This window comes from Danio rerio, chromosome 13, assembly GCF_049306965.1.
Source record: "Danio rerio strain Tuebingen ecotype United States chromosome 13, GRCz12tu, whole genome shotgun sequence".
Taxonomy (NCBI): Eukaryota; Metazoa; Chordata; class Actinopteri; order Cypriniformes; family Danionidae; genus Danio; species Danio rerio.
In genome coordinates this window covers 18,466,335-18,482,259 of record NC_133188.1, presented here as the reverse complement: position 1 = coordinate 18,482,259, position 15,925 = coordinate 18,466,335, and the positions used below count along the sequence as shown (strand labels likewise).

The 15,925-nt window shown below is 35.1% G+C and overlaps 1 protein-coding gene across 9 annotated transcripts in view; it reads right to left on the bottom strand.

Moving 5' to 3' along the window:
- Positions 1–2,970: 2,970 nt before the first annotated feature.
- dlg5a (discs, large homolog 5a (Drosophila)) overlaps positions 2,971–15,925 on the bottom strand; it is a 155,221-nt gene continuing 142,266 nt past the window's right edge. For 8 of the 9 annotated variants that reach the window (XM_068212910.2, XM_005156681.6, XM_068212912.2 and 5 more), the window contains 2 exons: positions 8,900–9,009; positions 2,971–4,707 (listed from right to left, as the gene is read on the bottom strand). In XM_068212910.2, coding sequence (XP_068069011.1) covers positions 4,604–4,707; positions 8,900–9,009 — 214 coding nt within the window. In that variant the 3' untranslated portion in view covers positions 2,971–4,603. The remainder of the gene's footprint in view (positions 4,708–8,899; positions 9,010–15,925) is intronic. The other variant, NM_001145603.1, reaches the window with a different exon arrangement.

The following is a 15,925-nucleotide window of genomic DNA, read 5'->3' as shown; positions in this document are numbered from 1 at the left end:
ACGCATAGAAATCCGCAGATTTCTACTGATTTATTCCATTATTGAGTCTTATATATCTATATATCTCTATCTCACACACACACACACCAAAATCTGGGTTTTTGGTACTGTACCATGAAGGTAGCTCAGCTGCTCCATACTATATGATATACGTTTTATGTTAATTTTCTTAGTATTACTGGTTAATATGCAAATGTTTATTTAATTTATTTACAATAAAGTTTGTAAAGTAATATTTTCTGTCTTTCAGTAGATATAGGAGGCTTTTCTTCTACAAGTGGATGAATAATGGATTTGCATTATAAACCTTAAATAAAAGTAAAAAGTTATTACTTTATATATTTATATATTACATATTTATAATATACTCTCAAAATCATTCCACTAACATTTTTGAAAAACATTTGCGCAGAAGAATACTAATAACTTCTTTTCTGTTTGAATAGGAGCTGATAATGAGAATTAATGTATCTTTAGACTTTCATTATTACTCAATGCCTCTTTAAAACAAGCATATTATGATAATTATATCTTAGTCTACATTTTTTCTTCACGCTTGTTTCACAGATGACTAATGTGTCAGTTGCAGCCTTTGCTGCAAACATTTGAATTAATGAGATGCATTTGTTTCATCATTATAGAATGTGGAGTTGCAGCATTTGGCATTTTATTGGACAAGATTAATGGTTGAGATTGATTTAAATTAGTTAAATGTGTAATAATATAGTCAACAAACGAACACAATTAATAATTTCCCCTAATGGAACATGAGATTTTCTTTTGAATATTTTAGGATACTCCACTTTAAACCTGTTTAATATCCACCTATCCACTTATCTATCTTTTCTTGTCTGTTGATTCATCTGTTCTGGTCTATTTGCATTGTTTAGCTTTTTTTAGACTTGTCAACCTGTACATGTCTAACTCTAACTATCTACATCTCTTCTTGTTTACAATCAAACTCACCAGATTTTAATCATCAGCTCATTATTAGAGACTGAAAGACAGGTATTCCAAAACATGCAGAGTTGGTGGTCCATTTTTCACAATTTTTGAATCCATTCTGCCAATCTCCAGTTTTGGGTGGAGCGCTTTTAGCTTAGCATAGCAAAAATCCTTGACTTGGTCTGACTGGACCATTAGCATCTTGCTCAAAAAAGTTTTTCCAAGTTTTTCTAAGGTTTTTAAAGCAGGGGTGACCAAACTTGGTCCAAACACAGGGCTGGTGTCCTAGAGAGTTTAGCTCCAATCATAATCAAACACACCTGAGCAGGCTAATCAAGCTGTACCATGGCTGTGGCAGGCGCACTGATATTACACAGAACAGTTACCAGTTACTATTTTCAGGTACTGCATAATATAATTGCACCTGTTGCAGTACAGCAGAAAAGTTCCTCGTTCCTAAAAAAATCCTTAAAGTCAGCTGTTTAACTCAAGATCCTGGAAAACTTAATTTAAACATTTTGTAAAGAGAAAATTTTCTTTATTTAAAATATAGTAAACACATACAAGTGATAGACTGGAGAAATAACACTCACAGCTTGTCGCGAGAATAACAAACAATAGCAGCCGATGATCTTTTAATAAAAATTTGTCTGCTTTCTACGCTTTCAGCTAAATGTTAGTCACTTGAATGCTAATGACTAGTCCTTCAAGTAGATCCAGTCTTATCTTTGTGAAAGAACTGTGAGCCTGCTCCTCAAAACACCACAAAATAATTTTATGGTGTGATATTTACAGTTGAAGTCAGAATTATTAGCCCCCCTTTAAAGTTTTTATTCTTTTTTTAAAAATATTTCCCAAATTACGTCTAACAGAGCAGGGAAATTTTCAATTTTTGGAGAAAGTCTCAGTTGTTTGTTTGTTCAGCTCGAATAAAAGCAGTTTTTAATTTTTTAAAAACTATTTTAAGGACAAATTATTAGCCCCTTTAAACTATATATTTTTTTCAATAGTCTACAGAACAAACCATCATTATAAAATGACTTGCCTAATTAACCCAACCTGCCTAGTTAACCTAATTAACCTAGTTAAGCCTTTAAATGTCACTTTAAGCTGTATAGAAGTGTCTTTAAAAATATCTAGTAAAATCTTATTTCCTGTCATCAGGGCAAAGATAAAATATATCAGTTATTAGAGATGAATTATTAAAACTATTTTGTTTAGAAATGCGTTAAAAAAACCTCTCTGTTAAACAGAAAATGGGGCAAAAATTAAAGTGGGGGGGGGGATTCAGTAGGGCTAATAATTCTGAAGTCAATTGTATATTTAGAATGTTTTTTATTTGATATTTTTATAAAACTATGAATGAGCAAATATCTTTGTCATATTATTCCAAACCTAAAAATGACTCAAATTAAATTCCACACTTTTCCAAACTGAGCAAGAACCTTGCTGTCCTTTAGTCTGTCAATCTTTACAATACATCTGTCTACCTGTCTTATTGTCCATCCATCTCTTCTTGTGATTCCATCGATCTATAACTGCCTATCTCTCTCTTTTCATCTGTGGATTGTCAAGGTCTGCCTATCTGCTTGTCTGTGAGAAATAATAAAAGCAAGTGCGTTTAAAACTACAGAAACTTTTAGTACTTGCTAACCTCTTTGGCAAATTATTATTATTTTATTTATCAACAAAAACTGTGAAAATGTCAGACACATCATGTCATGAAGGATCAAGTTTAACAGCCTAGTGCAGCAACTCCTCCACCCCAAACAGAAGCTGACAGCCGTACAGCCGCCGCTATTGTTTGAGAGCTCACCTTAGTTCCAGTAATTAACACCATATCTTCCCCATGGTTAGACACAGTGCCTCAACTTCGAGGAGGAGCAACAAATAAGATAGCTCCACACTCAATTACAGCACTTGTCAATCTGCAGGCGGCACTGTGGAAGCAGCTCTATGACACCCTTAATATGATGGAGATCTCAGCCTGCAGCACAATGAATACGGCCATCAATCAAACACACACCATCTTGATCCATTTAATGACATTGTGAGATACAGAAAATGACTTTTATTCACGCATTTTATGACATTTTCATACAAACCACATTCTTTTGGAATACAAGAAATCCCAACGGAAATGGTACCTGCGCTCTAAGTTGTTCTAAACACTCGATCCCTCGCTTCAAACCGTACGCTAGCTATTCAGAACAATAGTTAGACGTTAGATTCACTTTGACAAATTTCCTAATTTCAACCCAATGGACTGATGTCTTGGCGTGAAAGTATATGTGCAATAAGAAATCCCTTTTTATGCAGTATTTCTCTTCTCTTTTTTCATTAAAAAGGCAGTCGATGAAATGTACGGAACAGGAGTGATACACATGAATAATAGCTTACGATAAAAATAATAGTACCTATTTCCATTCTACTGGAAACCTGTGAACAGTCATTTGTTTAGGGTTCAGAACATTGGAAGTGCAAAACAGGAAAAAATGTAAAGAAATAAACTTGTTTTTGGCACATAATGGAGCTACTGGTCTGCATGAGACATATCATGACTCTTGAATAGTAATAATAATAATACAAATAATAATAATAAAAACAATTAAATAGCAATGAAAAAACACTAACATTTAAACAGTTTTAAGAAAACCATTTCAGGTTTACCCTGCAACTTTTCTTTCTAGGATTTTTTTGTTTTCTCTTTTAGCGTGTAGTACATATAAAAGTGACTGACAAACATACACACACACACACACAAAAACGTGCATTCGCACAATCTCTCTCATACAAACACACACACAAACATGCTAATATTTGCTAAGACGTGACCACTCTGTCACGCTCCCCAGGCCTACAGCCCAGTAAAAATACAGTAAATATATTTCTATATATTCTGATGAAATTGCATACATACACATACGTGTGCGCCCGTACTTCGGCGGGTACAAGTGTTACGTGGGATATTCTCTTTAAATATAAGCTCTGCTATGAGAACACAGTGGTCTGTCTAGCCCTGGAGTGCAATCGGAGAAGTTTTACTGTTTAAATACCAGGCTTTCACCTCATGCCATTGTCATACGCTCAGTGGATCTCCAAAGGCACTTCCATTTGGCCCGTAGAAACCGCTTAAGCTGCTGTCAGTCTCAGCTCAATAGTGAAGCACTACGATTCGAAGCAACGCTCACTTGACATCTACACAACTAACTTGGCCACCATAAAAACCACAAGACGAGGAGGATTCAGTCCTTGAGCTGATATGTGGGACAGGGTGGAAAGGGTGTCACGCATACCGTTTTGGGTACAAGGGGAAACTTCACATTCAGGCAGACGTTAAACAATTCACCGACTGATTGCTCTGTAAACGAGTGTCTTAAATGCAGCATTGCTAAAACTTTAACATGTCCCGTCAGGAAGACCAAAAGGAAATGAACAAATACTTCAGTGCTATCGTCCTCTGTCACACACACACACACACACACATACTTAAGACACTCATACATACATTTACAAATAAGAGTTACAATTAATAACGTAATAAAAATGAATATTGACAAAACAAAAGAATCACTATCTTAATGCAACGCTCGTAACGTTAGTGTACCTTTGCGTGTGTTGTAGTGTATAAAGTGTAGTGTTTGTAAGTGTCAGAGCCCTATGGAGAGCCCAGTGGAGTCCACAAGACTTTGCTCTGTTCCTGATCCACAATAGTCACGATCTGAGTGCAAATGTAAGGGAAGGTGCCTCCCTGAACGATACCTGTAAAAGAAAACAGGCAAAAACAGAATGAGTCACGCTGATTCACTCAATTCTTGTCACAGTTCAGTTCACATTTTTTAAAAAGCAAGTATTTGAAGTGGTATCTGACTGAAATGTGTGTATATCTGTGTCTGAGAGCATCTCTCTCTTTCTCTAAAATGTAACGACGTCAGAATACCCAGTATTTAACAGTTTTTCGCGATTCTGCAATAAATAATCTCATAAAGCATCAAATTTGAAAGCATATAATCAAATGAATTTTATTTCAGTTTGCAATTTATTGTTTTACATAACTTATAGATGATGCATACGCACCACACATGATGTATTTGATTGTCTCTCAAAAATGACATCTCACCTCCATCCCCACAATCCTAACATTACATGAATGTGGGAGAAAATTGTTTTTCAGCCTATGAAGTAATCAGACGCGGATGAATCTTCAAGCTAAATGCTAAATGCAAACATCCAACAATTTACTGAAAAGGTGTTTATTATTATTGAACTATAAATATTTTACCCTGTTAGTCTAGTTTAAATTAGGTACAAAAATAGTTACACTCTGGAACTTCGGAACAAAAAAAGTCTCAAATTAAAACTGCAATAATTCATTCCAGTGTCTAGTGAGGAAAAGGTCATGCATTTTGGCTATCTTTTTTTCCCATCTTCTTGTTTTAGACAGCAGGCCAAGTTAACTAAATGCTGTAATTATAATTATTAGAGTTTGTTTCATATGTCTGTACTCAAGGTTCCTGCAGGTTTCTCCAAGTCAAATTTAAGACTTTTTAAGACCCTTTTAAGACCATTATGAATTAAATTTTAATATATACTGTTTGATATACTGAATATGTCCCACAACAAGTGGCATTTTGGTTTACACTGTCAAGTCTTGATGCCCAATTTTTAGGTCTGTGAAATACATGCGAAGTTCATCCAACTTTAAAATGATTTTGAGGCGGAAGAGAAGGGAAAAAGCTGTTAACGCAGCTTGCGCCTATGATTTATTTATGGTGTCCTCCACCATTCAGAGGAATTTGTGGATTTGAGAGAGATCTTAGGTCTGGTGGGAGTAAATTGAAGTGACTGACCACTTTCCTCCATGTTTCCTCTGTTGTTGTTGTTTACCACATTAGTGCCTCCCCACATGCTCTTCCTTCTACATCATTAAACCGTGAAGTACAACATTGTCGTAAATTTAATGACGTACAAAACGGAATGATTCAATAAATCTGATCTGCCCGTTTACATGATTGTCACATATCCAATTTAGTTCCACATATGAAGGAGGCCTGAAACCCATTTCTGAATATCCGAATGCATATGTTTTTTTTAGTCATAGAACAGATCTGATCTGTGTTACAAAAAAAACGGGATAGGGTCGAATTTAACTCATTTAACAGTGTCACTAACTTAAACTGATTTGACATTTATGATGATTTTTTGAACTGATGTTTTTGTCCTCAATTATTTTCAAACCACACACAAGAGTCAAAAAAGTCCTGTTTGATATATTCTATTAGTAACATTCAACTTGGCCTTTTAATATTATTTTATTGGTCTTTTCTGTTGCTTCATTTTTAAATTTATTCTGTGTTTCTCTTGTCTTGGTTTATTCTCATGCTTTTATAATCTGTCTCTTTATTTTACCCTGTCTTATGTGCAGAACTTTGGTCAGTCTTGAGGCTGTTTTTAAATGTGCTTTATAAAAAAATGAACTTGAACATGAAATGAACATAATCCAAATCTGCTTCAAAACAATACAGCATTTTAAAGGGACAGTTCAACAACAGTGAAAACTCATCATTCACTTTTCACAAACCTGTTTGAGTTTTTTTTTTCTTCTTTTGCTAAACACAAATGAAAAGTACATTTGGACAAATACTGAAAACCTGAACGCATCAAATGTAATGTAATGCTTTGTTTGCCCAGCATCCTTTATTAACAAACATCAGCTAGTACAAAATGCAGCTGCCAGAATTCTGACCAGGTCTAGAAAATATGACCATATGACCCCAATTTTAACCTCCTTACTGGCTGCCTGTTAAGTTTCGTATTGATTTTAAAATATTACTTCTTACCTATAAAGCTTTAAATAATCTTGCTGCAGTTTATCTAACCAACCTCCTGTCTCGCTACAATACAAACCCGCTCCTTAAGAACTCAAAACTCAGGGCTTCTAGCAGTACCTAGAATAGCAAAATTGAGTAAAGGTATTCAAGCCTTCTCATTTATGGCTCCTAAACACTGGAATAGTCTTCCTGATAATGTTCCAGGCTCAGACACAATCTCACAGTTCAAAACTAGATTAAAGACCTATCTTTTTTAGTAAAGCATACACTAAATGCATCACCTAGCGGAATGAGCATGAATGTGCTCCACGCATCTCGTATACATACACTATGAACAGCAGCTGCGCTAATTATTCTCTTTATTCTCTATTTCCACCTGAGGATACTCATTCTGAAGACCCCTGAGATTATACAGTGCCACTGATCCGATCCAAGACCTGTGAAGAGATGATTCCATGCTTTTCACAATCCTGGACCAGGCCGTATCCTGAGCGACCGCTGTGGTGGTCATGGAGGAGTAGAGAGCATGCGTCTGATCCCTGTGACACTCCAGGGACAGCTGACGTCCAGCATTCTCCAGCCTCCGGCGCATGCAGTTTAAACCACATTGACCTGAACTGAACTACACTGAACTGAACTTAAACTCTGAAAACTGAACTGACACTTTCAATTCACAATGTGAAGCTGCTTTGACCCAATCCATGTTGTAAAAGCGCTATACAATAAAGATGAATTAAACTAAATTTAATCAACTTCCAATGATTTTGTTTTCCTACTATGGAACTCAATAGTTCTAACATTTTTCTAAATATATTTTGTATTCAACAGAAAAAAACTCAAATGTTTGAAATCATTATAAAGGGCCATGAAACCCCCCCATTTCAGCAGAATGTTTTCATACCACTAGTTTGGAAAAAGTCAGTAAAGTGGGTGTGTCTAGCTCTGTTTGGGTGGGAGTGTCGGGGGTGGGAAAATGGGCAGGGTTTGAATAAAAATGGGAGTTGCCATTTGGGCATGCGCTGAGGACAGAGGAAATACAAACACACACACACACGCAGGGGAGAAAGACGTTTAATGACGGTGAAATGTTTGATACTGCACGTCTGTAAAATACGACGAAAATTCAACACAACAGTCGGCAAAAGTTTGCTTACAGTGTTCACACACAGAGAGCAGCATTTACAGTTGATCTTTCAATATTTTAGTGGTATAAACGTACTGTAAACTAAGTAACTTAGAAATCATTTTCACTAAGGTCTGTCTTTAAACACTGAAAGAGTACAGCTGACCATACGAACTATAACTTTGCCATCTGAATGAACAAAGAAAGGGCGCTGATCGCACACACTTACCGAATCTATAGACAGGACAATCAGCTCATACTGGAGCTGCGTCTTTTTTAAAGGAGACGAGCAGTAAATCCGGTTCTCACCATTGATGAGAAATGCTCTCGAGTAAAAAATGTTCCAAACAAATGCATTTCTGCCACACGTCACGTCTACGGATCTAGCAGCGCGCTCATAGAGAGAAAATGAAAACAAAACCTTCACATTATGAAAGCAACACTGGCGACCCGTATCTCCAAACAATTCTTGTTCTTTCCCCACAGCTTTTGGCAACACGACGTGTGTCGTCTCTCTGCTGTCTGAACACTGTTTCAGGTATAGTCTAAAAAAGCTAGCATGCATATTAATGAAGTTGCAGCGCATACATAATAGAAAGCGCTGATTGGTTTGAACCAAGCCATACTCATGAATGAATGCAACATACTCAGAGACATAATACGGGACACTCTGGCACAAACGTCCAATCTGCACGCTGGAATACACGCTAAGATCTCATGGCCGTGACGCAGCTTCAAAAATTAGTTTCAAACCGGAAGTACGAATTTGCTCAAAATAACGCAAAAACAACCAATTTCACTTTTTAGTGAAATATATGTGTCCTAATAGCAGTTAATTAATTAGCAGTGTGGGACACATACGACTGTCAACAGCTCAAAAAATGTGTTTTGGTGTTTCGTGACCCCTTAAGATGAGTAAATAATGAGTAACTTGTAATGTTTGGGCGACCTATCCCTATAATATTATAACATACTGTATTATGCAGACGAGAAGGCAAACCTGTGAAGAACTTGCTGTAGTCTTGCTCAATCTTCTGTGCAATCTCAAACTGCTCCTTGGAATGTTTTTGAGAGACTTTATCCCGCAGATAAATCGGGTCCTTCTGCTCTCTACACACAGAAAAACAGAAACACTCATTCAGAGTTCACACAATTACATTACAAGAATAAACTACAACCAGGCCTGTCACGGTAAATATTTTTTTGTGTGCAATATATTGTCATAGAAAAGATTGGGATAAGTGATATTATTGTCATTTTAATGCCTGTGTTTATGCAATGATCATACAACAGCATAGGCTGTAAATGGGCATGAACACTTTAGGACACAATAGGACAAAAAACAAACAAAAGTTAATGTAAAATGGCTCAAAAGTTATTTGTGAACAATCACTTATCTGGAAGTGGACTGCAGCTTTAAAATAGAGCTCAGTTGGACGTAAACAGTTTTTGGGAAAATGTCAAAATTGACCTGTTTTTACCTGTTAGAAAGCATTCCTTAACCATCCTGAACTCGCTGACACCATGTACATAAACATGATGAAAGATATATACTGCATCACCAAAATGTATTCAGGTGACATCCATATATTGGAAGTTAAGTGTATTATATATATACAGTTGAAGTCAAAATTATTAGTCCCCCTTTTGATTTTATTTCTTTTTTAAATATTTTCCAAATTATGTTTAACAGAGCAAGGAAATTTTCACAGTATGTCTAACAATATTTTTATTCAGTTAACCTTGTTTAATATATTATTTTAGTTTAGTTTAGTTTAGTATATATATATATATATATATATATATATATATATATATATATATATATATATATATATATATATATATATATATATATATATATTTTAATGAGTCATGAGACTGTAGCATTCAAAATAAACTCCAGATGCACCTTTTCACTTTTACTCTGATGAAAGCAGATCTCAGCCGAAACGCAGTTTTTTTTTTTGAAGATTAGCCATAAGATTACAGGTTTTTAATACTTTTTTTCCAAAATTTTTTGAGTGCCTTGGACTGATTTCTGCTATGAACTAACACTTTTAGGTTAATAAATACTTATCACCTGTTTATTAATAGTTAATAAGGTAGAAGGTAGGTTTAGGTTTTGGGTAGGATTAGCGATGCAGAATAAGATCCTACTTTAACTACTACTAATGAACAGTTCATATCCTAAAAACTAGTAGGTAGTTAATAGCATGATTTGTTACCTAAAATAAATTGTTTAAGCAATAATGCACAAATATATGAACACACACACACACACACACACACACACAAACACACACACACACACACACACAAATTCCACCAACGCATTTGAGTACATGAATTACACCATACAGAGGCTGAATGAAAATCCTGGCTATATATAGCTTCATTTTATACTCGCACAGAATCCAGAATATCATGAATATTTAATAAGCCACACAATCCTGGTACATATATGTGTTTGTAAGAGATTTCATCGAAAGTATAAAAAAATGCATGTGCAAGTCATAGTACAAGCCATGATGTCATCATTGTTATCACACTAACAACTGCAGGACAGATTAACTCAATATGCTTTTGTATGGAGTAAGGTGCTTGTGAGCAGGTCAAAGACAGCCTGTATTTATAATCCCCATAGTGATTTTCTAATCCTTCAGGGAAATGGCCAATTTAAAAACCTCTGCTGGGACGACTTTGCACCATTAGCGCTCTGACTACTCTTCAAGGAAGTGTGGAAAAGACCTCAAGGCGCCGTTATGCAGAGCTATCAGAAGAATAAAGCTGGGATTTATTGTCCTTTTAAGTCTCGCGCCCCTAGAGAGCTATCAGTACAGTAGGCTGTGAACCCAGGATATGCATATTAGCGGTCTGGAGTAGATTTTATATTATGCCTCTTTTCATAAGATGTAAAATAAATCTCTAGTGTCCATTGAAAGTGTCTGTGAAGTTTCAGCTTGAAATACACACAGATCATTTATTTGAGCTAGTCAAATTTGCCCCATTGAGCATAAGAAAAAACATATAACTTTTGTATGTGTGCCTTTAAATTTAAAACATTTAAAAATAAACCATTTCTAAAATATGAAGTCTTTTGGTTATGAAGATGGAGCATGAAGTGTTAGTATTGAGTCATCTTTTAGAAGCAAGTGTTGAACTGACCCCTCATTAGTGATGCAGTCTGGCACAAAATAAAGCAGTGAGCTCACTCTGCTTAATGAAGCCACAGCTTCATGGGTTTATGGCTTTGATAAAACAGTTATTTCATTTAAATAGTTTATGTTCATAGAAAAACAAAGCAAATAATTTTGTTTTGTCCCAGTACTGAAATGGTTGCCAAGCAACAGTCTCGGATGTATGTTGTAGAGTATTTTACAACAGCTTGCAATGCAACTGAGCCAATCAGAATAAATAACCAGAACTATCAGTTTCATAAAATATTTTGAGCCGCATTCAAAGCTTAAGTAAAATACTATTAAAACCTACACTGAAACCTGATATCTGTTGCATGGCAACCATTCATTTATCAGTACTGATTGAAAGAAAAAAACATTACTTGCTTTGTGAAATATTTGGAATTTATTTATATGCTATCAAATATTTTTATTGCTTTTGTAACATTTGGCATAACCAGTTTATAAAAGTAATAAACCCCAAAAAGTTGCGGTTTCCACTACCTGACAAAAAGTCTAGTCACCTATCTTTGTGACCTATAAGTTTTAGGAAAAACAAATAATAACTTCTAGTTGATCATTTGGTATTAGAAGTGGCTTATATGAAGCAGGACTGCGTGACAGAAAAAGGGTAACCTAGTTTCTGCTTTCACTCACCCAAAACATGCTCTGTTTGCACGATTTGATTAATATCATCACATCAAATTACTTTATAAATAATATTTCAAACCTCCTCTGGTGTTTATTGTTTTTAGAAAATATCTAAAACATTTTTTTAGAGATGCCTTTGTGAAACGAAAGTTTAATATGGCTTTAAAACGGTTTGATTAATGTATTTTATATACCTAAATTGTTATAGCTAGCTTTTGTTTGTTTTATATTAGTTTATTTATTTAAAGCGATTTTATTATATCCGATATTTGTAATTCTTTAAATTATTTCAATATAGCTTATAGGCTATTTTATCGAGATATGACACTTTTGTTTTGAGCCTACAAAAGTGGACCCGTAATTTGTAAAGTATGTATTTCTGCTGTATTCATATTGTGTATTATCTCCAAAATAAATAAAATCAGAAAAAAAAACGCTCGTGGCATCAAGAGAGCTGTGAAGGAAGCGCTCTTTTGCTCGCTCTCACATTCACATACAGGAATCTAAACGCGCACAAACACACCTTTTAAACTTGACAAAAAAACTCTTGAAAACTTTTACTGGTTGCTGTGTCTTTAATGTAGTGTAAAGATTATTATGCGTTATTGAAACATCAAGGAGGATGGAGCAAAGTCACTTATAAATTAAAACTTTATTATTTTATGCAACAGCCTTGCATTTAAAGGGAAACATAAGGGCGATCATAAGCAACAAAACCGCAGTCTATAAGGCAAAATGTTTTCTTTCCCTTATTTATTTGTTTGGCGCATTTAATCATGTGCGATCAGAAAACTAGTGTAACCCTCTCCTTTCACTTTGCCCCGAAGCCCTAGCTGGCCCACTTTGGCCCAAGGTATTCGGTGGGACGAAAAGGGCCAGCCGCTGGCCCCGAGAAAGCCCTGCTTTGGCTTGATTAGGCCATAAAAGTGACAGTGGAAATGCGACTGGCCTTGGCTCACCCTGGCTCGCTCGCTTTAGGCACGATAGTGGAAACACGGCTAATGTAACCCCAAATCATTAATTTTTCCTTCACCAAATTTGACTGATTTCTCTAAGAATCTTGGGTCCATGCGGGTTCCAATAGGTCTTCTGCAGTATTTCTGAAGATTGGGATGCAGTTTAACAGATGATTCATCAAAAAAATCTACCTTCTGACACTTTTCCAACTGATCAACTGGAAGTCAAGTTATTATTTGTTGCTCCTACAACTGGAATCGACGACAAGACTTTTGTAAGGTAGTGTACAATGGATTTTAGTTTTACAGAATTTATAAAGGCTAATGAGGTTTGAAGCACTCGGTTTCACATCTTGCCTGACAACACCCCTTTGCTGTTATAAATTCATGGCAAGCCACAACTTCATGGGCTTTTGCTTTGATAAAACAGTCAATTCATTTACATAGTTTATGTTCATAGTAAAATGAAGCAAATAAAAACTGTTTTTGTCCCAGTACTGATAGGGAAGTGGTTGCCAAGCAACAGTCTAAGATGCAATCCGACTAAATAAACAGAGCTATCAAAAAATAAAATATTTCATAAAATATTTTGAGCTACTTTCAAAGATGAGGTAAAATTTTATAAAAACATAAACCAACACATGTTGACTGTTGCTTGCAAAACATTTCTTTACTTGTACTGAGCCAAAGAAAAGCCATTATTTGCTTTGTGAGATATATAGAATGTGTATGTTATTGAATATATTATTTGTTTTGTGTAATATATATGGAATAACCGGTTTATAAATGCAATAGGTCCTAAAATGTGATGCTTTCAATGACTTTTTGTTTTACAGCATTTATGCACTCCACTTTACATCTTTCCTGACAACACCCCTAGCTGTTATAAACTCACTGTAAACCCCTGTATTTTTATGACATTCTGATATGTAAATATCTAACCTGACATTCTTTGGCACATTTCCTTCAAAAACCACATCCATTTAATAATTTTACAATGTCCTGAGTGACTTGGATGTTGGGAGTCTATATATGTCCTCATATGTTCACTAGTAAGGCTGATGCTTAAACTTTCGCCTGGCGCCACATCGAGCTCCTCGCAAAACAGACGAGTGTTTTATACTTGATACGTGGACATTTTTTTTTAAATGACAGGGGGCGGTCAAACCAACCGTAAAATCAGATGGATAAACATAGATGTAGGAAGTTTCCATCATATCATTAATATCGTTAAAGATTTTTAAATCAATCTTTGATGCATCACTTGCTTTTGTTCATATGTCGGACAGTTCTACCTATTGAGGTTTATTAACATATTAATAACAACAAAACATTATTAAACTAATTAATTAATAAATTAATTGTGCAAGTCATGCCTTAATGAAAAATCTAATATATATTAAAAACGTGTACTTTATTTACAAAGTATATAGTAATCTACAGTGTGTTATATTTACTATGCCTATGTGTGTGACATAATACATACTAATATACAAACAATTCTGGCTGTTAATTAAAAATCACAAAGATTAAAGAAAAATCACAGTTTTACCTTGCTAAATAATTAGAAAAAAAAAAAATCACAATTCACACATTACTGTCTGGCTAGATTGTGTCATCTGCCTATATGAAAAGAAGGCAATAATAGTCTGACATTCCTGACCATTATCACCAGTAAAGCCCAGAAAAATAGGGCATGGGTACATTCAGGGTTTCTGGAGGTTTCACCAAGTTAAATTTAAGACTTTTTAAGACATCTTTAAGACCATAATAAATGAAAATTTAGACTCATAAAGGGCAAAAAAGCTAAGGAATTTTATAAATGGCCCAGATGGAAGAGATTTTTATTTGCAAAAACATTATAATTTAATACATTTGATAATGCAATATATATATGCTTATATACATATTCCATAGCAAAATATTTTAAATATTGTGTAAAAACAAGCAAGCTCTACTTGTATCAATACAAAAATCTTTAAAAAAAGAAAAAAAAATCTTTTAAAAGTCTTAAAGACTATAATAAACTAAATCTATGCACAACAATTTGTCCAGGTCTGTAAAAACATAGAGCACTTTTAAAAAAAATGTTATTGTAAGGAAAATAATTAAACCATTATGATAAATAGAGTTAAAATGTACCTTTTAAATAAAAAGTAAAACATTTTATTGAGATGGAATTTTGGTGATTGTATGGGTTTTGGCCGGATTGGGTAGCAATGCATGAACAAAGGAAAATTAAGACTTGTTTAAAAAAAGATTTAAGACCGACAACACCATATTTCAGTAAATGTAAGACTTTAAGGCCTAAAATTTTGATTTTGGGATTTAAGACATTTTAAGACCCTGCTAAAACCCTGATATTGTACACTAATAGGTTAAAATTTTCCTTTCCAGTTATCAAAGAAATATTTTGTTGCCTAATTATAGTTTTGTAACTATTAAACAGTTTTAAATTAAAAACTGTAATATATACATTAGCGTAAACCAATAAATGATGAAAAATATATATTTTTCTGTCATTGTGTATCAAAACCACCTGGGTCTCCTTTTTTGCCATAGCCTCTCCTTTTGGCTCTAACTAACTTATTCCTCAAATTTTTCCAAACTGTTTTACAAAAATATTGTCCTTTCCCACAGCTGTTGCAATTTCAAGTCACAAATTATTGGTCATCTTGTTATCCCTATGATCATACGTGGACAGATCATAAAGATGTGTGTACAGTCGTACCCGTTTCAGAAAAAATCTCTTCAAATTGATTCATATTCAACTCAAATGAAATGTGGCGCCACGCAAATTGTTCTCTTGAGTCTTAGGGTGCTTTCACACCTACACTTTTGTTTCGGAACGTGTCTCGATTGCCCAGTTAGCGCGGTTCGTTTGGCATATGAGAACAGGGCAATCGCGCTCTGTTCCGTGCCAAAGTAATCGCTCCGAGATCGCTTGAATGAGGTGGTCTCGGCTCGATTGAAACGAACCCTGGAGCGGTTCGATTACAGTGAGAAAGCGATCCGATCTGAGCGCGGTTATATCACAGTGTTTTATGGATATGTAATAGGCATACGGCTATATGAAGAGAGAATTATGAGTATGGCGGGAAGTTTCGCGAGTCTCCGGATGCCCGCAAACGAGTGATGATCTCCCGGTAATCTCGTGTCTCCCTCCCGGTCCTCAAATAGGCTACGTCGCGCACCCTTCTCACCCCTCCCCATCGCATCTCTTCTCAGACACATCGCGCG